Here is a 21,502-nt window from a genome sequence, read left to right as displayed (position 1 = left end):
TCGCCCAACTGGAGTAACTAAGGTAAGATTCAGGCCGATATACGTTGGACTTGGTCTCTAGTGATTGGTTGGAATTCCCCTGGGAGGATGCCCTCAAATAACTTCAACAGAGTCCAATCTCAGACTGGAAGATGGAAATGAGTGTACGAGTTGACATTCAGTCTGAATACCAGGCTAGAATTGAGCCTGAAACCTTGAGGCTTTTACTGAACTAGGATTATTGATCACATTTTCAACTATTAATAATAATAATTGTTTTGATTTATCAATCAATTATCCACCACCGATGTGTAGCACCCACCTGGGTGATGCACGGCAGCCAGTTTGCGCCAGAACGCTCACCACACATCAGCCTATCATGCTGGAGAGTTGACGACTGAAAGTGCAAATTAAGTAACGAGGGATGATTAGGTGTATTATCCAACAACATGCAACACCAAACAACAGCAAGAAAAAATAGCACAACCTCTCGCTACCAAGAGCACAGATAGCTCAGTTAACACTGTGGAACAATACAGCAAGGATAAAGAGGATCAACACTGATATGGTATTTCTATGACAATGTCTTATTGTGTGGTATTACTTCTTGCAAGACTGAAGGACATCTGTTGACAACGGCTCTGTTGTGTGGCTGAAACAAGGTGCAGGCAGGACTGAGGCTCAACTATCCATCAGATAGCAGCTGACACCATCAAGATTGATATGATGATGGGGAAGAGGAAAATCATTTCAGCTCTCTATTTCTGTTTCAACTATGGGTTAGGGTTATGTGAGGAATAACATGATCATCAACACCACAAATCGGATTACTTTGCTGTAAAATAGAAACAAGCGTATATGAGACGGTATCAGTATCAGATAACCAATGTGGATGAAAAATAGTGATTAGATTATGTAGTCTGCACTCAAGTATCTGTGTATCAACAGCAGACACCAACTGATCCCATTTAAGGTCACTCATCGTCTTCATTACTCCAAGTCCAGGTTGCACAAGATCTACCCTTCTGTCTCATCATCACTGTGTGATAGGTGTCGGGTGTCAGAGGGTACACTATCCCATGCTTTTTGGTTTTGGCAGAGCCCTGTGTTCGAATAAAGTGAATCGACCTTCTCCCTATGCCTATCTATCTAATGCATATTTGTCACAGGATGCTCTGCTGTTTGTCTTTGCTTTTTCATAATCCAAATGCTTTATAATTATGAGAGAATATTTGAACATTTCCACCTTGCCACTTACTGTGAGAATGTGTCAGTATGGAAAGTGCTTATTCAGGAATGGCGTTCTATCTTTTAATTTCCCTAGAAAAAAAGATGGTTTCGGAACGTTGTTTTAATTTTGCATAGGTTGAACACTGATGAGATGGAAATTTGACCATGGTGCAAATGTGTGTGTGTGTGTGTTTTGTTTACAGTGTAGGTACTGAGAGATTGAACTCTGCTGGTATGGAGGTCAACGACAGTGCTGGAGGTGCACTGCCCTCTGCAGCCGGAGAACAGACGGAGGAAGGTCTTTACGAGGTGGTGGTGGTGCAGAACGGCTCCATCGACCGCAGCTCCCCGTTTGCAGACGTGGCTCTGCTGCAGGCCTTCAAGCCTCTCATCATCCCCTGCTACGTGCTGGTGGTGGCGGTGGGCGTCTTTGGGAACCACCTGCTCCTCTACGTCATCTGCCGGACCCGCAAGATGCACACCGTCACCAACTTCTTCATCGGAAACCTGGCCTTCTCCGACATGCTGATGTGTGTGACCTGCGTTCCCTTCACCCTGGCCTACGCCTTCAACCCGCACGGCTGGGTGTTTGGCCGCTTCATGTGCTACGTGGTGTTCCTGATCCAGCCGGTCACAGTCTACGTTTCAGTGTTCACTCTCACAGCCATCGCTGTGGACAGGTGGGTCAATCCCTCCACTCATTTAGTGTTGGGAGTAACTCAGTAATATAACTTATTACTATAGGATTTCACTAATATTACACCAGTTACTTTGTCAAGTGACACAAGTTACAAATTGAGTTACATTTGTTTGATCAAAGGCAGCACATATTTAAATAAGGATACAATCATGTCCTAATCAAACTGTGTGTTTTTAGGCCAATAATCACTATAGATGACAATAACAACGGAAAAGGATAACATTTAGAATTTTGGACGGTTTATACTGACATCAAGACGGTGTTTTTTTTTTATGGTTCAAGGGCGGCGTTGTCATTCTGCTATACTGCTGTTATTTTTTGGAAAATAATGCAAAAGTAGTGTAATAAGTAACTAGTTACTCTAGTACACAGACAGTAATATTGTAATGTAAATTATTACTTTCAAATGAAAGTAACTAGTAATATGTAGTATATTACATTTTGAAAGTAACTTGCCCAACACTGCTCATTTATCAGGCAGCTCAAGGGATCTTGCCTCTCTATAGTTGAATGAGAATCTGCACACCAGGATCCTGTTTGATCGTTTTTATTTGTATTATTATTATTTTTATTATTATTACCATTATCATCATTATTATTATTATTATTATTATTACATTTGGAGCCAAAGCTCTTCCTGAAAGCATCTGAGGAAGAGCTTGGCTCCAAAGGTCACGCAATAAAAACCAACAAGCCGGGAGCTCTTTGGTGTGCGGATTCTCATTCAGCTATCTCAGATAGAGAGATCTCAGAAGGTACTTTTTTGATCCAGCACCCATTCTAATGGGCAGTGCTAGGCAAGTTACTTTCAAAATGTAATATACTACATATTACTAGTTACTTTCATTTGAAAGTAATACGTTACTTACAATATTACTTTCTGTGTAGAGTAACTCGTTACTTATTGCACTACTTTTGCACTACTTTGACCAAAACAACAGCAGCAGCAGAATGACATTGCCGCCCCGGAACCATCCCGAAAAATAATTTCAACCGCCTTGAAGTCAGTGTAAACAATCCAGAATTCTAAATGTTATTCTTTTCCTTTGTTATTGTCATCTATAGTGGTTATTTGCATAAAAACACACCGTTTGATTAGGAAATGATTGTATCTTTTTTAAATGTGCTTTGATTTAATCAAATGTAACTCAATTTGTAACTTGAGTTACATGACAAAGTAACTTGTATAATATTACTGAAATCCTATAAGTAATAAGTTATATAACTGAGTTACTGCTAAAAGTAATATATTACATGTAATATGTTACTTTTTTATGAGTTACCCCCAACACTGCTAATGGGCATGTGATGATGGTGTCTTACTATTCCTCTCTCTATTCATTAATTTATGTCACATTTCTCACATCAACAGTTTTCCATTATGATTGAGGGCAGGCTACTAACAAACACGTCCTCATACTGAACCGACAGAATATGTCGATTTCCAATGAGTCTCAAAATGACACGAGCGAAACGATGCGTGCGGGTGATACGCCTGCTCGCATGGGACACGGGTTATTCTGAAACACGTCACGTCGGTTCCAGTCGGTTCATTTGAAAACGTTACGTCGGTTATGTTTAGACGTCGGTAACGTTTAGGCGACTAAAACAATTTGGTTAAGGTTAGAGTTATGGTTTTGGTTACGGTTAAAAATGGAACATGTCGGGAGGCGAACCGGGTCTCTCGCGACGAGGAAGTTACTGATCCGACAATCCCACCCCTTCACCCTCACTTGTCAGCGAGCTATTTCAACATCAGACTGTCGTTACGTTAAATACTGCCAGAAGTCGCCCCATACTTCCTGGTTACATTTGTATTTATTGTTGGGAAAGTGGTAATTGTGTAAATGTCTAAATGTATCCATGTCCTGTCATGTGCTGTTTCATGTTATTTCGGAGCTATAGTATATCTGTACTGAAACTAAATACCACCAACCTGGTTGTGTGGCAATAAAATTATCTTGTATCTTGTACAGCTCCTCGTTTGCACTGCAATGACCGCAAGATGTCAAAATCGTTAACATCGGTCGTTTTTATCCCCCATGAAAATCGACCAATGTTGTCGTTTTCCTTGTGAGGATGGGCTGAGACTGAGAGCCAGACATTAGACTATAGACCAGACGTTAGTGAGATATGCAGATAGGGTGGCTGGGTGATGACTCCATATACCCGTCTCATTCTGCTCTCGTTTCCCCCTACAGGTACTACGCAACAGTGCATCCCCTGAAGAAGCGCACGTCTGTGGCTACCTGTGCCTACGTCTTAACGGGCATCTGGCTGCTGTCCTGTGGGCTGGTGGCTCCGGCCGTGGCGCACACCTACCACGTGGAGTTCAAAGAGGAGGGCTTCACCATCTGCGAGGAGTTCTGGTTGGGTCGGGAGACGGCGAGGCGGGCGTACGCCTACGGCACCCTGCTGGTCACGTACGTCCTGCCGCTGTCGGCGCTCTGCGTCTCCTACCTCTGCATCTCGCTCAAACTGAGGAACTGCGTGGCGCCCGGCCAGAGGTCCCGAGTTCAGGCCGAGGCGCAGCGGGCTCGTAAGAGGAAGGTCTTCCGCTTGGTGGCGCTGGTGGTGGCGGCCTTTGCCGTGTGTTGGCTTCCGATCCACGTGTTCAACGTGCTGCGAGACGTAGACATTCGCCTCATCAACAAGCGCCACTTCCTGCTCATCCAGCTGCTGTGCCACCTGTGTGCCATGATCTCCTCCTGCTGCAACCCCTTCCTCTACGCGTGGCTGCACGACCGCTTCCGCGCCGAGCTGCGCAAGATGTTCACGTGCCGTCGTCGCATCGGAATACCTGCCAACCACTGTGCTGCCAGCGTGGTCTTGTAATAACTTAGGCCCCGTTCACACAGGACGCGGAACGTTAAGTAGAACTGAAGCTTGAGGCAGGCACAAGCTGAACTGACGCCTAACCGTTCACACAAGAAGCCTTGTCTTTTCCTCTCAGCGCCTCCTCGCCGCGCCTTGAACCCGCCCACACAACTCCCATTGACTTCATGCCTGGCAGCTTCAAGCTTCACGCGTCACGCCTGGAAAATAGGACTGAATTCTGAACGATCGCTCCAGCGCGGCGTCAGCGAGGCTTCGGCGTGTGGCTGATGTGAACGGTCTCACCTGTTAACAAGGACGTCGAAATGAAACTGCGTGGCTTCAGCGTAGCTTTGGCGTATAGTGTGAACGGCCACTTAGTGCATTTTGAGGACCTGTTGTTGTATGTCCGTTATATGCCACATAATGTTTTGTGATGATGCATGAATTTATTATTTGATGATGCATGATGCGTTTATTATAGCGACCGTATTCAAGATTTTTTTTTTCTTATGTAAGCGAGCAAGGAAAATATCAATTTGACATAAGTGTGAATTATTAGGCAAAAGGATATTAGAAAAAAAGTGTTTGCTACACATTTTACTTTCTACAGCTTGCCTTGAGCAGGCATGGCTGGAAAGTGCCATTGGAATTGGTGACAACCGCTGAAAACTGTGGAAAGACGAATGCTTGAAACAAGAACTGATGTAGCCTAATTGGTGTGTCTCAATCCCCCCCCCCCCCTGCTTCTCTGCTTCCTTGTCAAAGTACTGTTTGTCTGCTAATTATTCTGATGGTTTGTGCAGTGCTATATAAAAAGCTGTCGTTCGATCTGTACTTGTATGTATAATATCAACAGACTGTGCAAAATAATTTAGTCAACAAAAAAACAGATGAATGACTTGTCTGTTGTCAATTAGGGGAAATGGCCATCACCCTCCAACTCTCTCTCTGATTATGTCATGTGACATGTCAGAGTGCTGCTTGTCATCAATCATATTTCAGAATAGATTTTCGACTATTCAACACAACTTTATTTCAACAGTGTTTTTGACAGTAAATTGGATATATGTGCAGCAAGACAAGTCCTGGGACTTGCTAACCAGTATCCTGGCTTACATCAAATGCATAATGCAATAAACTTGAACAAGTGCATTTAAACTCAAAAAGACAATTGTATTTAGATCACTAAGCAAAGACGTAAACACTGCCCTGGGATTTTTTTTTTTTTTTTTTTTTTTTTACAGGGACAATGGACAGTCACAAACTGTCCCAGCCTTAGCTAGGAAGCTAAATTTCATCTGCAGTCCCTGGGTCCCTAGATGATACAAGGACAATCAAAAACAAAATAAAACAGTTACAATTTAAATCTGATACACATGCATGTGCATACGGTAATCTAATTGAAATAAAAAAGCATACAACACCTACAAAATAAAAAATAATAAAAGATGCACTGTTTAGCATTGGTTGTTAATGATTACAAGATTCGGCTGCTCGGAGTCCTCCTTGGACTTCCCTGCGGCTGTGCAGCAGTCTCTGACACAGGGGACAATCGTTGCTAAGAAACTGATACTGCAGGAGTGGAAGTCCCCCTCCCCACCCTCTTTCCAACTGTGGCTGGCGGACATGACCTCTGTTATACGGATGGAGAGACTCCGGTTCCTGAGGACCAACTCACTGGGGAGGTTTCTGGTTGTTTGGGACCCGTTTCTGGCCCGCCTTGACGAAGTCAGGGGGGATAGGTAACCTTTTGAAAGATACCGCATATCTAAAAAAAAAAGCATAATGTCTGGTAGCCTCTTGTTATGTTTTGTCTTGATTTGTCTTGTTTTTGTTGTTGTCACTGTCTAATTTCCATAGTTTTTATGATTTTTTTTCTCTCTTTCCCTCTTTGTCTCACACTGTCTATGTATTATCACAAAACTGTAAAAAAAAAAAGATTGAAAAAAAAAAAAGATTACATTGTTAGGATTTCAGGCTTTCAGCCATGATTTTTTTTTTTTTAACTAGTAAAGTTAGGGCTTTGTCTGATGCTACTGGGAGTAGAGTTCCAGATGTTTGTAGCTCTGATGGAAAAGGCTGATCGGCCAAATTCAAAATAAACTAAGCTCTCAGGGTTCAGCCTTCTGGCTCTTTTCCCTCCTCAGACAACGCAAACAACATCTTCTGTGTCCGAACAAGGTCTCTCACTTCCTGAGGAGTGCGGATGTACGTATCAATTTCGCTGTCCGAGATCTCCTCATCACCAGTCACATCCTGGAGAACTGGTCTCTCCACTCTCCTGATCTTAGCGTGCTTCAGACAAGGGGGAGCAAACAATACTCTCTTACCCCAATGCGGGTCTCGAGCCTGGCACCCATGGGTGACTGTGCCAGTGTCGAGCTCACGGGACGTCCCGGGTAGGGAGTCCTCACAGCTGGGCGGGCGGGCATCGTGTGTCCGCAGAGCCCTCCGCAGCAGAGCGTACCTGTGCTCCAGAATATCCCCCACCTGGGGGATCACGTTGTCCGGTGTCACGTTCTCCCTCACCCAGGGGATCTCCCGGCCCAGCTTACACAGCGCCTCCTTGATTTCGGGTACTCTCGTCGAAGCGGGCCTGTACTTTGACACCTTGGCGAGCAAACAGAATTTGTCCAGAGAGTATTTGAGGCGAGTCCTGGTGGGCTTCAAGGACTGCCAGGCGAGGTAGATGCACGCCATCATGACGGACAGGGGCCTGCGTCCCGTCACCAGCCAGAGATCTGCTGCCAGCTCCGCCAGGGCCACCGCACGCTTCGCCACGTCCTTGATGTTCTCCGCCAGTTCTTCAGGAACGTCGCAAGAGCCGATTTTGTAGCTGACAGAAAGAGCGAAACATGTTCTATAAGTATTAGGCCTCGACTTGGCATCTTCTTATACGTCGAGGCACATAGAGTGCTTCAAGAACCTTGTGGTATACGAAAGGTGAATCATTCAAAGCAATGGGTTTACTGCTGGTTTTCTATCAAGCTAGTCAAGTGCATTCACCTGGGGCCAAACGCATAAAATGTGCGTATATTTAGGCGTAGAAATCTGTGTAAGCCCAAAAAAAGACAACAACACACTAGTCGGACTCAGAAGACTGCGTATAGTATGCAAGATGTGAGAGATGTGTACCAGTACGCATAGTCTCGCGGCCCGTGGATTGTTTTATAAATTAATTCAGAAACCTGTGTGAAAAGTGTTACAGCACTCTTTTCTCTTTTCGTGTTTACACAATAGTTTATACATTTGGCCCCTGGTATCTGAGGTGTAGATCAGTCCTATTCCTTATTAGATGGATGGGAAGGGAGGGGGTGGGGCATAGCAGGAAGTTGAGACCGACTGATTCAAGTTATTTTTCAAACCTTGCAAAAATATTATCTGCATATTTTTGTTTCATTTGTACAGTTTAAAAGACAAACGAATCTCTGAATGACACTGTACAGATCGATTAGCCTCTGAAAATGAGATCTTTCTGTTGTGCTGCAGAAAATATACTGAACCACAGACCCGATATTGACAGTATCAAACTAACTTCAGATTTTTCTATCCGATTCACATTTCTAACCTCAGCTAGAACAGTTTATCTCAAAAGCTGGAATCCATCCGTGTGGAACGGGAGATATTTGGGAATGAATGCAAACCTGTTTCAGCTGGTTAGAATGAGTTCTTACGTGCATTTTCCATAGAGAGAGACCATTGAACGTCACTTCCTGCCTTTCTCTCTGTACCAGCGTCCGGAAAAATATTAATGGGGGGGTGAACGGCGAGAGACGATTCTTTTTTTTTTTATCCCGTTTGAATTGTGCCAATTCGCAATTATATTTTTTTCGGACGCTGGTACAGAGAGAGAAAGGCAGGAAGTGACGTTCACTTTGGCTCTCTATTGTAAACAAACTGTCTTCATGAAAGTTTTTTTTAGGACTATTGATAAGGTCACACTGAACTAGAACATTCAGCAGCCCCCCTGGCCGACACTTACTCGTGGCTGTGAGACTCCAGTACTTCAGCGATGCTGGCCCTAGGCGCCTCGATGCTCAGAGTGTGGACCAGCTCCTTATAAACCGATACCACCACATGGGGGTCCGCCTCCAGCAGGCGGGTGATGCTGTCCATGGTGATGGGCCAGTTCCGCAGCTGACAGCTCACGAGCACACAGCAGCCGCCCAGGGCCTCTTTCTTGTGGAGGCTGAGCTTGATGAACTTGGGGTGCTGATACGCCTGCTGGTAATACATCTCTGCCATCTCCTCGATGTCACTGTTCACCCGGAGGATCCGACATAAGGCTTTCACACGCTGCACACCTGTTAGGAGGCAACACAATTATGAGCAAGAGCAAATCAGGGCAGAGGGATCATTTCTTTAGAAATATGCAATTATCATAAGACGACGAAAGGTCCCCCCAAATCTGCAGAGGGGGTCTTACCTTCTTTCAGGTTTGGACATGGCTGCTTGCCCTGCTCTGTACTTCGGCTGTAGCTGATAACTGTAAAAAAAAACACACACACACACACACACACAAAGGCAATGTTGATACAAAACTATGGTCAAAATGGAACTGACAGAAGCTTGACAAAGAATATAAGTACATTTGCCTGATTGTAAACATTATTGCTAGTTGCTAAACCATATCTGTAGGGAATGTATCACATTTTTTTATGTCGATTCAATGTTACTAATGGCAAATTATAATGAAGACAAAAAAATAAAATAAACATAACAAACATACTGTTTTATTAACTTGAAATACACTCCAAAACTGTACACGTGTACGCGAGTGATGTGACTGGGCGAGTTCAGGGAGTGTGTTTAGTTCAAATGTATTCTGTGATTGTGAAGGAAGTGTGTTCAATTAGCTAATTTAGTGTGTGTGCCGTTTAGAGTGTGTGTGCTCAATTCAGGGAGTGAGTGAGTGAGTGTCTGATTATGGTTGGTATTACAGTAGGCTACAGGGAAATGCATTAAGGTAACTACTAGCCATGAGTCATTTTAAATTCACTTACCAAACAAAAAATTATCAAATGTGCAAACACCATAACATGGTGAGGCCGCTAACCTGTAGGCTACAGACTTGTTAAAGTCCATACTTTTCAATAGCCTAATTGTCCTTTAATTTATTCAGAAGATTCCATCTGAAATCTAAAATGTTTTGGACTATAATGATGTAAACTCTTGCAGGTCTGTCTATTCAAAAGAATAGCTATGTAAAATTGCTGTTTGCACTGTTGAAAGAAATGTCTTGAATGAGTAGGCTACTGTACATGCCAATGTGAAGATAAGTTAGGCTATCTCAAAATGTCATTTGCACTACTGTTTATTGTTTTTCTTAAAATGTTGAACTTTACCCATAGCGCAAGAAAAACACACACGCAAAAGCTGATCTAAACCAGGTCTGTGTGTTTGCTTGTATTAACCTACGTGTAGGGTTCATTTCGGTGGGGACGAGCGCTCCTTCCTGCACCACGGAGCCGCAGTCCACACACACCAGCTGGGGCTGCGAGTACAGGTTATCGTCGACGATGTTCGAGGACCCGCAGTCCGAACAGGTCAGACCCCCAGGTGCCATCTCGACGTGACGTCTAACCTCCCGTTAACGGTATTTGGACGCCAAGTCAATACTCCTGTCCTTATGGAGAAATGCCCTCCCGAGTTGCCTTGTGAAGATGTCGCTATCTCTCGGAGTCGGCATCAGCAGCACCACCACGACATGACCAGCACGAACATTTCGTAAACAGCTGTAGTCATGTGACGATCGTCCAATTAGCGTTGTGCTTCCACCGGGGAGGGGGCGGCGAATAATTGCATCCGTGCGGATACAATGTTCACACTGTAGATAGTTCCGCATCATCTCACTGTGTTCCGTTTTAAAGTTGTTACTTTCCACATTTTGTGTGTGTGTGTGTGTGAGTGAGAGAGAGAGAGAGAGAGAGAGAGAGAGAGAGATAAACTGAGTCATTTATTAATGTTTATTTTTTTATTTTACATTAGTCTAATTTTACATTGTTCACAATATCATATAATCCAGTAACCAGAGCACAATATTGCCAGGATGGGGAAAACTGCTCGCCTCGGTGACGCAAGGCATTCTGGGTATTGTGGTGGTGAAGCTCCCATGCACACGTTCTTGAGAACGAGAGTAACGTTAGCAGTAGCATATTATTTCCCGTTTATAATACTTTAAGAACTTTAATTTACAAACAGAAGACTCGTAATATGTGCGAATGATATTATCACGGATATAAGAAGTGGAACCGAGGCTCCGTTGATCAGAGGAAGAAGAAGACTTCATGGACTCAGATGAATGGTTTAGCTGTGAAGCTAACGTTAGCTGTAAAGCTAGTTGAGCTTTGAATGATAAAGTTTGTGAGAATTAGTTCCTGTCACTGTGTGAAAATGAAACTGTCTAAAGTCCAGAAGCTGAGAGCTGTGGTGAAGCAGCGCCTAACTGCGGCTATTGAAGAGATATTTGGTCTGTTTGAAAGAACAATAGCAGAATATGAGGAGGAAGCTACTCGTTCAAAAGAGAAGATCGATCGACAGCGTAAACTGCTGGACGCTGTGCGGTTACACAGAGACGCCTTGCCTCCAGACCTCCAGCAGCTGTTGGTCATTGAAGAAGAAGTTCCCCCTGAGCAGCAGGAGTGGAGCCCCAGTCTGGACCAGAGCACCCAGAGCCCACATATTAAAAAGGAAGAGGAGGAACTCTGGACCAGTCAGGAGGGAGAGCAGCTTCAGGAGGACCCAGAGCCCCCAGACATTAAAGAGGAACAGGAGGAACTCTGGATGCGGAGGGAGGGAGAGCAGCTTCAGGAGGACCCAGAGCCCCCAGACATTAAAGAGGAACAGGAGGAACTCTGGATCAGGAGGGAGGGAGAGCAGCTTCAACAGCCGGAGGAGGCTGATATCAAGTTCTCATTCTCTGTTGTCCCTGTGAAGAGTGAAGATGAGGAAGAGAAACCTCAGCTTCATCAAAGCCAAACTGAGGAGAACAGAGAGGCAGAGCCTCTAGCCAGCATCTCAACTGAACAGATGAAAACTGAAGATGATGGTGAGGACTGTGGAGTATCAGAACCAGCAAAGAACTTGATATACTTATATCAAGCTAATAATTCACAACCAACTAGTGATGACAATACTTCAGACTCTTCTGAGACTGAAGACAATGATGATGAATGGGTGGAAACTAGTGAAGTTCCAAGGAAGAAACACGTCAGCTGCTCAGTTTGTGGTAAAATATTTGCTAATGAAGCACATTTGAAGAAACACATGATAGTCCACACAGGAGATAAACCATTTAGTTGCTCACTCTGTGGTAAAGGTTTTGGTCATAAAGCAAACTTGAAGCAACACATGATAGTCCACACAGGAGATAAACCATTTAATTGCTCACTCTGTGGTAAAGGTTTTGGTCATAAAGCAAACTTGAAGACACACATGATAATCCACACAGGAGATAAACCATTTAATTGCTCAGTCTGTGGTAAAAGTTTTGGTCGTAAAGGACAGTTGAAGACACACATGATAGTCCACACAGGAGATGCACAATTCAATTGCTCAGTCTGTGGTAAAGGTTTTGGTCATGAAGCAAACTTGAAGACACACATGATAGTCCACACAGGAGATAAACAATTCAATTGCTCAGTCTGTGGTAAAGGTTTTGGTTATGAAGCAAACTTGAAGAAACACATGATAGTCCACACAGGAGATAAACAATTTAATTGCTCAGTCTGTGGTAAAGGTTTTGGTGAAAAAGGAAACTTGAAGAGACACATGATTGTCCACACAGGAGATAAACAATTTAATTGCTCAGTCTGTGGTAAAGGTTTTGGTCATAAAGGAAACTTGAAGACACACATGATAATCCACACAGGAGATACGCAATTTAATTGCTCAGTCTGTGGTAAAGGTTTTGGTCATAAAGGACACTTGAAGACACACATGATAGTCCACACAGGAGATAAACAATTTATTTGCTCAGTCTGTGGTAAATGTTTTGGTTATAAAGTCACCTTGAAGACACACATGATGGTCCACACAAGAGAGTAAACAATTTAATTGCTCAGTCTGTGGTAAAGGTTTTGGTTGTAAAGGAGACTTGAAGAGAGAAACATTTAACTCAGGGTTCCCACGGCCATGGAAAACCTGGAAAAGTCATGGGATTTCAAAATCTTGTTTTCCAGGCCTGTAAAACTCATGGAATTTTTCAAATCCTTGAAAGTTTAGAAAAGTTGTGACGTTTTATTGTGTGTAATGAATGTAATGTAATGTAATGTAATGAAATTGTTACAGTAATCTTCCTGTGGATAACCTTCCATGTAATGTAAGTAACATAATGACAAATTGATTCTCTGTAGCTATTGACGTAACGTAGCTCTAACTTGTGTCGATTTTAGTGCTTCTTGTATTTTATATTCATATTTTAATGGAAAATTCCTGTTTTAGTTCAATAGCTTCCATGATGCAGTGACACCAACGCACTAAAAACCAATATAAAGAGCAGCTGTGTCTATTTGTCTGTAATAACCATTTCTGGTATTGATGGAAATTATATTCGGTTGTTAAGACTGACGACAGTCTTTAAACCCGCGTCACCTCCGGGGTCAAGCGGCACCGCTCCTCATTCGCCTCATTCAAAACAACTATGGCGAATTCTGTGAATCTATTTAGATATCTTTTTAAGAATTATTTTTTAACCTAACATCACTTTTTATTCAAAATCTTTTTAGACTTAGCGACAAACTTTGTTTTTCTACGTACTTTCTCCGAATTGTAACGTACCTTATTAACGGCAACCATTTCCTCTTCTCTTTCTCATCACAAGGAAAGTGGTAGAATGACAGTTGAATCGTTTTCTTAAGTCTCAGATCTATTCCAACAATGAGGGACACAGCACTGCAGCATATTGACAGCGCAGAGAGGCTTGGCGCTTGGACCCGGAAGTTGTGTTGTCGGGAGGTCATAGGTCACAGCTTGACAAGGGAATTATTGATCCCTGAAAAGTCATGGAAGATTTTATAAATTGTATCCATGAAAATGTGTGAGAACTCTGTTAATTGCTGTCTGTGGTGGAGGGGAGATTTGAGGTCCAGTTATGTATGTAAGTTTGTGTGGTTTGTGGTGTTGTCCTGTGTTTATGCATCACGCAAAAAAATTGATCACAAAAAATGACGTGGTAAATGTTTGAAACCTGTTTGAAACCCTTTACATCAGACCGGCTACATGTCCCCGTCCCTTTTCTGTGGAAAAGCAAAATACACTCGTCATAGACTTAAATGTAAAATAGCAGAACAAAAGAAAAGCACCAGTGTAACTACACCCAAACCCAAATGTTTGGTTAAGCCTGACACCTAATGGTGAAAGATAGGGTACTGAACTGCCCTTCTCTTATTGGCTGGTCTCTTTCCACTGTGATGTATGTCACCCTCGTCACATTGTAATGGACAAGTGTGATTGATGAATGAGATTAGATTAGATTAGCCTTTATTGTCTCCCTGAGGAGAAATGTGTCTTGGGCATTTGAGAGCACATGCAATATGTGTCATAGCACACACAGATACAGTGCATGACTGCATGTACAATCAAACTACAATACATTCAATACCCATATATCCCTATCCACCAAAAACATACACACCAAGAATATTACCTATTATTGCTAAATGGCCTTTACAGAAAAGTATTGCCCCTCCCCCCAAGAAATAGGTTTGATGATCAAATGAAAAGTGAAATATTGCACCGATGCTATACAAAAAAATTATTGCACAATAAACTGTAATTTTAGGTATTGCACAGATGTTCTACATCAGGGGTGTCCAAACCTGTTTGAATGGGGCCAGATAAGATAAAGCCTTTTAAAAACCTCTTCTAAAGCCACCTATTTCTGAAGAAAATGGTGAAAACGACATACCCAAACTAAAATGCTTACTGTGGCTGAACTGCTAGGGTTACAGACAACTGCCTGACCTTTTCTGAAAGGTAAGACTTTGAAGTTTCTGTTCCGAGTGTCAGAATGACTATGTCTTACTGACCCTGAGTAACACCAGCTCAAACACAGTGGTTGATTCTCGCCTAGAATAAAAAACACTTTTAGAGTGTAAACAGTCACCTGTGGTTGTTGTATTTATGGCTAGAAACCCAATGGAGACATAGCCACAGGCCTTACCACATCCCAACTCAAAGAAGATGAAAAAATACCAAAACATGAGTATTTGGCAGTGGTTTTTGTAGGGAGATACCTAGGCGGATTTCCAAAAAGCCAAATAATCTGAAATGTTGTCTTTGTCTTTGTACAAAGACAGCTATAACTTCTGCTGTGTTGATCTGATCTGAAAAAGGAAGACATGGTTCGATGCGCAAGATTCAGCCGGTTAATTTGGTATGTAGCATGAATAGCATTGTTCAGAATTAACTACCTAATTAATCACATAAATGACAGATGAACAGCAAAAAATCAGAACCTGGAAAGTGCCATTGGAATTGATGACAACCGCTGAAAACTGTGGAAAGACGAATGCTTGAAACAAGAACTGATGTAGCCTAATTGGTGTCCCCCCTCCCCCCTCCACACACACATGTGATGTACATAACTGTAAATGATATTCTAAAAGAACCTAAGTACTGGACAACCAAAGTGTTGGAGATGATATATTGGCTATGCAGACAGAGGGCAGCACTGAGCCGGTGCAGGTTTGCTTGATCCCACAGGGCAACAGAGGCAGAAGAAGAGCTGTGGCGATGCACTTTGCTTTGAGCATTGATTGTGGAACTAATTAAATACAGATTATTCTCCCTTAGTTCCGCTCTGTTCACATTTGCTTTGCTGAAAAACAGTTGAGTGAACTTCACCTTTTTTACTGTGAACTCTTGCTCAATTAACACAACTGTAGGCTATCCCTTTATTTTGTTATTTATTACTTATGGTTATACTGTACTGTATAGATCAACAAAAAGTTGTTTACATCCAAATATATGCCAGCCCCCCCGCCCCTTTGGATGTTATTGGATCCATTTGGTTATGGTGTTATTTGTGTAATCTCTGCTTCTTTGCCAAAGTACTGTTTGTCTGCTAATTATTCTGATGGTTTGTGCAGTGCTATATAAAAAGCTGTCGTTCAATGTGTACTTGTATGTATAATATCAACAGACTGTGCAAAATTATTTAGTCAACAAAAAAACAGAGATGAATGACTCTGTTGTCAATTAGGGGTAATGGCCATCACCCTCCAAATCTCTCTCTGATTATGTCATGTGACATGTCAGAGTGCTGCTTGTCATCAATCATATTTCAGAATAGATTTTCGACTATTCAACACAACTTTATTTCAACAGTGTTTTTGACAGTAAACTGGATTATGTGCAGCAAGACAAGACACAAGTCCTGGGACTTGCTAACCAGTATCCTGGCTTACATCAAATGCATAATGCAATAGACTTGAACAAGATAAAGTGCATTTAAACTCAAAAAGACAATTGTATTTAGATCACTAAGCAAAGACGTAAACACTGCCCTGGGATTTTTTTTTTTTTTTTTTTTACAGGGACAATGGACAGTCACAAACTGTCCCAGCCTTAGCTAGGAAGCTAAATTTCATCTGCAGTCCCTGGGTCCCTAGATGATACAAGGACAATCAAAAACAAAATAAAACAGTTACAATTTAAATCTGATACACATGCATGTGCATACGGTAATCTAATTGAAATAAAAAAGCATACAACACCTACAAAATAAAAATAATAAAAGATGCACTGTTTAGCATTGGTTGTTAATGATTACAAGATTCGGCTGCTCGGAGTCCTCCTTGGACTTCCCTGCGGCTGTGCAGCAGTCTCTGACACAGGGGACAATCGTTGCTAAGAAACTGATACTGCAGGAGTGGAAGTCCCCCTCCCCACCCTCTTTCCAACTGTGGCTGGCGGACATGACCTCTGTTATACGGATGGAGAGACTCCGGTTCCTGAGGACCAACTCACTGGGGAGGTTTCTGGTTGTTTGGGACCCGTTTCTGGCCCGCCTTGACGAAGTCAGGGGGGATAGGTAACCTTTTGAAAGATACCGCATATCTAAAAAAAGAAAGCATAATGTCTGGTAGCCTCTTGTTATGTTTTGTCTTGTTTTTGTTGTTGTCACTGTCTAATTTCCATGGTTTTTATGATTTTTTTTCTCTCTTTCCCTCTTTGTCTCACACTGTCTATGTATTATCACAAAACTGTAAATAAAAAAAAATATTGAAAAAAAAAAAGATTACATGACTGTTAGGATTTCAGGCTTTCAGCCATGATTTTTTTTTTTTTTTTTTTAACTAGTAAAGTTAGGGCTTTGTCTGATGCTACTGGGAGTAGAGTTCCAGATGTTTGTAGCTCTGATGGAAAAGGCTGATCGGCCAAATTCAAAATAAACTAAACTCTCAGGGTTCAGCCTTCTGGCTCTTTTCCCTCCTCAGACAACGCAAACAACATCTTCTGTGTCCGAACAAGGTCTCTCACTTCCTGAGGAGTGCGGATGTACGTATCAATTTCGCTGTCCGAGATCTCCTCATCACCAGTCACATCCTGGAGAACTGGTCTCTCCACTCTCCTGATCTTAGCGTGCTTCAGACAAGGGGGAGCAAACAATACTCTCTTACCCCAATGCGGGTCTCGAGCCTGGCACCCATGGGTGACTGTGCCAGTGTCGAGCTCACGGGACGTCCCGGGTAGGGAGTCCTCACAGCTGGGCGGGTGGGCGTCATGTGTCTGCAGAGCCCTCCGCAGCAGAGCGTACCTGTGCTCCAGAATATCCCCCACCTGGGGGATCACGTTGTCCGGTGTCACGTTCTCCCTCACCCAGGGGATCTCCCGGCCCAGCTTACACAGCGCCTCCTTGATTTCGGGTACTCTCGTCGAAGCGGGCCTGTACTTTGACACCTTGGCGAGCAAACAGAATTTGTCCAGAGAGTATTTGAGGCGAGTCCTGGTGGGCTTCAAGGACTGCCAGGCGAGGTAGATGCACGCCATCATGACGGACAGGGGCCTGCGTCCTGTCACCAGCCAGAGATCTGCTGCCAGCTCCGCCAGGGCCACCGCACGCTTCGCCACGTCCTTGATGTTCTCCGCCAGTTCTTCAGGAACGTCGCAAGAGCCGATTTTGTAGCTGACAGAAAGAGTGAAACATGTTCTATAAGTATTAGGCCTCCACTTGGCATCTTCTTATACATCGAGGCACATAACAGTGCTTCAAGAACCTTGTGGTATACGAAAGGTGAATATTCAAAGCAATGGGTTTACTGCTGGTTTTCTATCAAGCTAGTCAAGTGCATTCACCTGGGGCCAAATGCATAAAACGTGCGTATATTTAGGCGTAGAAATCTGTGTAAGCCCAAAAAAAGACAACAACACACTAGTCGGACTCAGAAGACTGCGTATAGTATGCAAGATGTGAGAGATGTGTACCAGTACGCATAGTCTCACGGCCCGTGGATTGTTTTATAAATTAATTCAGAAACCTGTGTGAAAAGTGTTACAGCACTCTGCACTCTTTTCGTGTTTACACATAGTTTATACATTTGGCCCCTGGTATCTGAGGTGTAGATCAGTCCTATTCCTTATTAGATGGATGGGAAAGGGGGGGGGGGGCATAGCAGGAAGTTGAGACCGACCGATTCAAGTTATTTTTCAAACCTTGCAAAAATATTATCTGCATATTTTTGTTTCATTTGTACAGTTTAAAAGACAAACGAATCTCTGAATGACACTGTACAGATCGATTAGCATCTGAAAATGAGATATTTCTTCTGTTGTGCTGCAGAAAATATACTGAACCATAGACCCGATATTGACAATATCAAACTAACTTCAGATTTTTCTATCTGATTCACATTTCCATTTCTAACCTCTGCTAGAACAGTTTATCTCAAAAGCTGACATATAATTATCTGCACCAGTTGATCCCACTTCAGTCGGAATCCATCCGTGTGGAACGGGAGATATTTGGGAATGAATGCAAACCTGTTTCAGCTGGTTAGAATGAGTTACGTGCATTTTCCATAGAGAGACCATTGAACGTCACTTCCTGCCTTTCTCTCTGTACCGGCGTCAGGAAAAATATGAATGGGGGGGTGAACGGCGAGAGACCATTCTTTTTTTTGATCCCGTTTGAATTGTGCCAATTCGCAATTATATTTTTTTCGGACGCTGGTACAGAGAGAGAAAGGCAGGAAGCGACGTTCACTTTGGCTCTCTATTGTAAACAAACTGTCTTCATGAAAGGTTTTTTTAGGACTATTGATAAAGTCACACTGAACTAGAACATTCAGCAGCCCCCTGGCCGACACTTACTCGTGGCTGTGAGACTCCAGTACTTCAGCGATGCTGGCCCTAGGCGCCTCGATGCTCAGAGTGTGGACCAGCTCCTTATAAACCGATATCACCACATGGGGGTCCGCCTCCAGCAGGCGGGTGATGCTGTCCATGGTGATGGGCCAGTTCCGCAGCTGACAGCTCACGAGCACACAGCAGCCGCCCAGGGCCTCTTTCTTGTGGAGGCTGAGCTTGATGAACTTGGGGTGCTGATACGCCTGCTGGTAATACATCTCTGCCATCTCCTCGATGTCACTGTTCACCCGGAGGATCCGACATAAGGCTTTCACACGCTGCACACCTGTTAGGAGGCAACACAATTATGAGCAAGAGCAAATCAGAGCAGAGGGATCATTTCTTTAGAAATATGCAAATTATCATAAGACGACGAAAGGTCCCCCCAAATCTGCAGAGGGGGTCTTACCTTCTTTCAGGTTTGGACATGGCTGCTTGCCCTGCTCTGTACTTCGGCTGTAGCTGATAACTGTAAAAAAAAAAAAACACACACACACACACAAAGGCAATGTTGATACAAAACTATGGTCAAAATGGAACTGACAGAAGCTTGACAAAGAATATAAGTACATTTGCCTGATTGTAAACATTATTGCTAGTTGCTAAACCGTATCTGTAGGGAATGTATCACATTTTTTATGTCGATTCAATGTTACTAATGGCAAATGGTAATGAAGACAAAAAAATAAAATAAACATAACATACTGTTTTATTAACTTGAAATACACTCCAAAACTGTACACGTGTACACGAGTGATGTGACTGGGCGAGTTCAGGGAGTGTTTAGTTCAAATGTATTCTGTGATTGTGAAGGAAGTGTGTTCAATTAGCTAATTTAGTGTGTGTGCCGTTTAGAGTGTGTGCGCTCAATTCAGGGAGTGAGTGAGTGTCTGATTATGGTTGGTATTACAGTACAGGTAAATGCATTAAGGTAAGTACTAGCCATGAGTCATTTTAAAAGCTTCACTTACAAAACAAAAAATGAGCAAATGTGCAAACACCATAACATGGTGAGGCCGCTAACCTGTAGGCTACAGACTTGTTAAAGTCCATACTTTTCAATAGCCTAATTGTCCTTTTATTCAGAAGATTCCATCTGAAATCTAAAATGTTTTGGACTATAATGATGTAAACTCTTGCAGGTCTGTCTATTCAAAAGAATAGCTATGTAAAATTGCTGTTTGCACTGTTGAAAGAAATGTCTTGAATGAGTAGGCTACTGTACATGCCAATGTGAAGATAAGTTAGGCTATCTCAAAATGTCATTTGCACTACTGTTTATTGTTTTTCTTAAAATGTTGAACTTTACCCATAGCGCAAGAAAAACACACACGCAAAAACTGATCTCAACCAGGTCTGTGTGTTTGCTTGTATTAACCTACGTGTAGGGTTCATTTCGGTGGGGACGAGCGCTCCTTCCTGCACCACGGAGCCGCAGTCCACACACACCAGCTGGGGCTGCGAGTACAGGTTATCGTCGACGATGTTCGAGGACCCGCAGTCCGAACAGGTCAGACCCCCAGGTGCCATCTCGACGTGACGTCTAACCTCCCGTTAACGGTATTTGGACGCCAAGTCAATACTCCTGTTCTTATGGAGAAATGCCCTCCCGAGTTGCCTTGTGAAGATGTCGCTCTCTCTCGGAGTCGGCTTCAGCAGCACCACCACGACATGACCAGCACGAACATTTCGTAAACATCTGTGGTCATGTGATGATCGTCCAATGAGCGTTGTGCTTCCACCGGGGAGGGGGCGGCGAATAATTGCATCCGTGCGGATACAATGTTCACACTGTAGATAGTTCCGCATCATCTCACTGTGTTCCGTTTTAAAGTTGTTACTTTCCACATTTTGTGTGTGTGTGTGTGTGTGTGTGTGTGTGTGTGTGAGTGAGAGAGAGAGAGAGAGAGAGAGAGAGAGAGAGAGAGAGAGAGAGAGAGAGAGAGAGAGAGAGATAAACTGAGTCATTTATTAATGTTTATTTTACATTAGTCTAATTTTACATTGTTCACAATATCATATAATCCAGTAACCAGAGCACAATATTGCCAGGATGGGGAAAACTGCTCGCCTCGGTGACGCAAGGCATTCTGGGTATTGTGGTGGTGAAGCTCCCATGCACACGTTCTTGAGAACGAGAGTAACGTTAGCAGTAGCATATTATTTCCCGTTTATACTTTGAGAACTTTAATTTACAAACAGAAGACTCGTAATATGTGCGAATGATATTATCACGGATATAAGAAGTGGAACCGAGGCTCCGTTGATCAGAGGAAGAAGAAGACTTCATGGACTCAGATGAATGGTTTAGCTGTGAAGCTAACGTTAGCTGTAAAGCTAGTTGAGCTTTGAATGATAAAGTTTGTGAGAATTAGTTCCTGTCACTGTGTGAAAATGAAACTGTCTAAAGTCCAGAAGCTGAGAGCT

At 43.0% G+C, this 21,502-nt stretch overlaps 2 protein-coding genes and 1 pseudogene across 3 annotated transcripts; 1 reads left to right on the top strand and 2 right to left on the bottom strand.

Annotated features, from left to right (window-relative positions):
* Positions 1–1,443: 1,443 nt before the first annotated feature.
* LOC310795308 (prolactin-releasing peptide receptor-like) lies at positions 1,444–4,744 on the top strand (the record flags this gene model as incomplete). Its single annotated transcript, XM_083657359.1, has 2 exons — positions 1,444–1,889; positions 4,111–4,744. The coding sequence occupies 2 exons, from the start codon at positions 1,444–1,446 to the stop codon at positions 4,742–4,744; spliced, it is 1,080 nt and encodes a 359-aa protein (XP_083513485.1).
* A 2,100-nt stretch (positions 4,745–6,844) lies between these two features.
* On the bottom strand, positions 6,845–10,292 carry LOC310795307 (transcription factor IIIB 50 kDa subunit pseudogene; annotated as a pseudogene). The gene is made up of 3 exons: positions 10,145–10,292; positions 8,709–9,030; positions 6,845–7,562 (listed from the first exon to the last, which is right to left on the bottom strand). The product of its transcript is annotated as a transcription factor IIIB 50 kDa subunit pseudogene (transcript).
* Positions 10,293–17,137: 6,845 nt separating this feature from the next.
* On the bottom strand, positions 17,138–20,605 carry LOC310795306 (transcription factor IIIB 50 kDa subunit-like; the record flags this gene model as incomplete). Its single annotated transcript, XM_083657358.1, has 4 exons — positions 17,138–17,855; positions 19,040–19,361; positions 19,485–19,544; positions 20,458–20,605. 4 exons carry the CDS (start codon positions 20,603–20,605, stop codon positions 17,138–17,140), a joined length of 1,248 nt encoding a protein of 415 aa, XP_083513484.1.
* Positions 20,606–21,502: the final 897 nt, after the last annotated feature.

Source organism: Poromitra crassiceps (assembly GCF_964638095.1).
Source record: "Poromitra crassiceps genome assembly, chromosome: 21".
NCBI classification, from domain to species: Eukaryota; Metazoa; Chordata; class Actinopteri; order Beryciformes; family Melamphaidae; genus Poromitra; species Poromitra crassiceps.
Note: the sequence above shows the minus strand (reverse complement) of the source record. Positions and strands in the feature narration are given on the sequence as shown.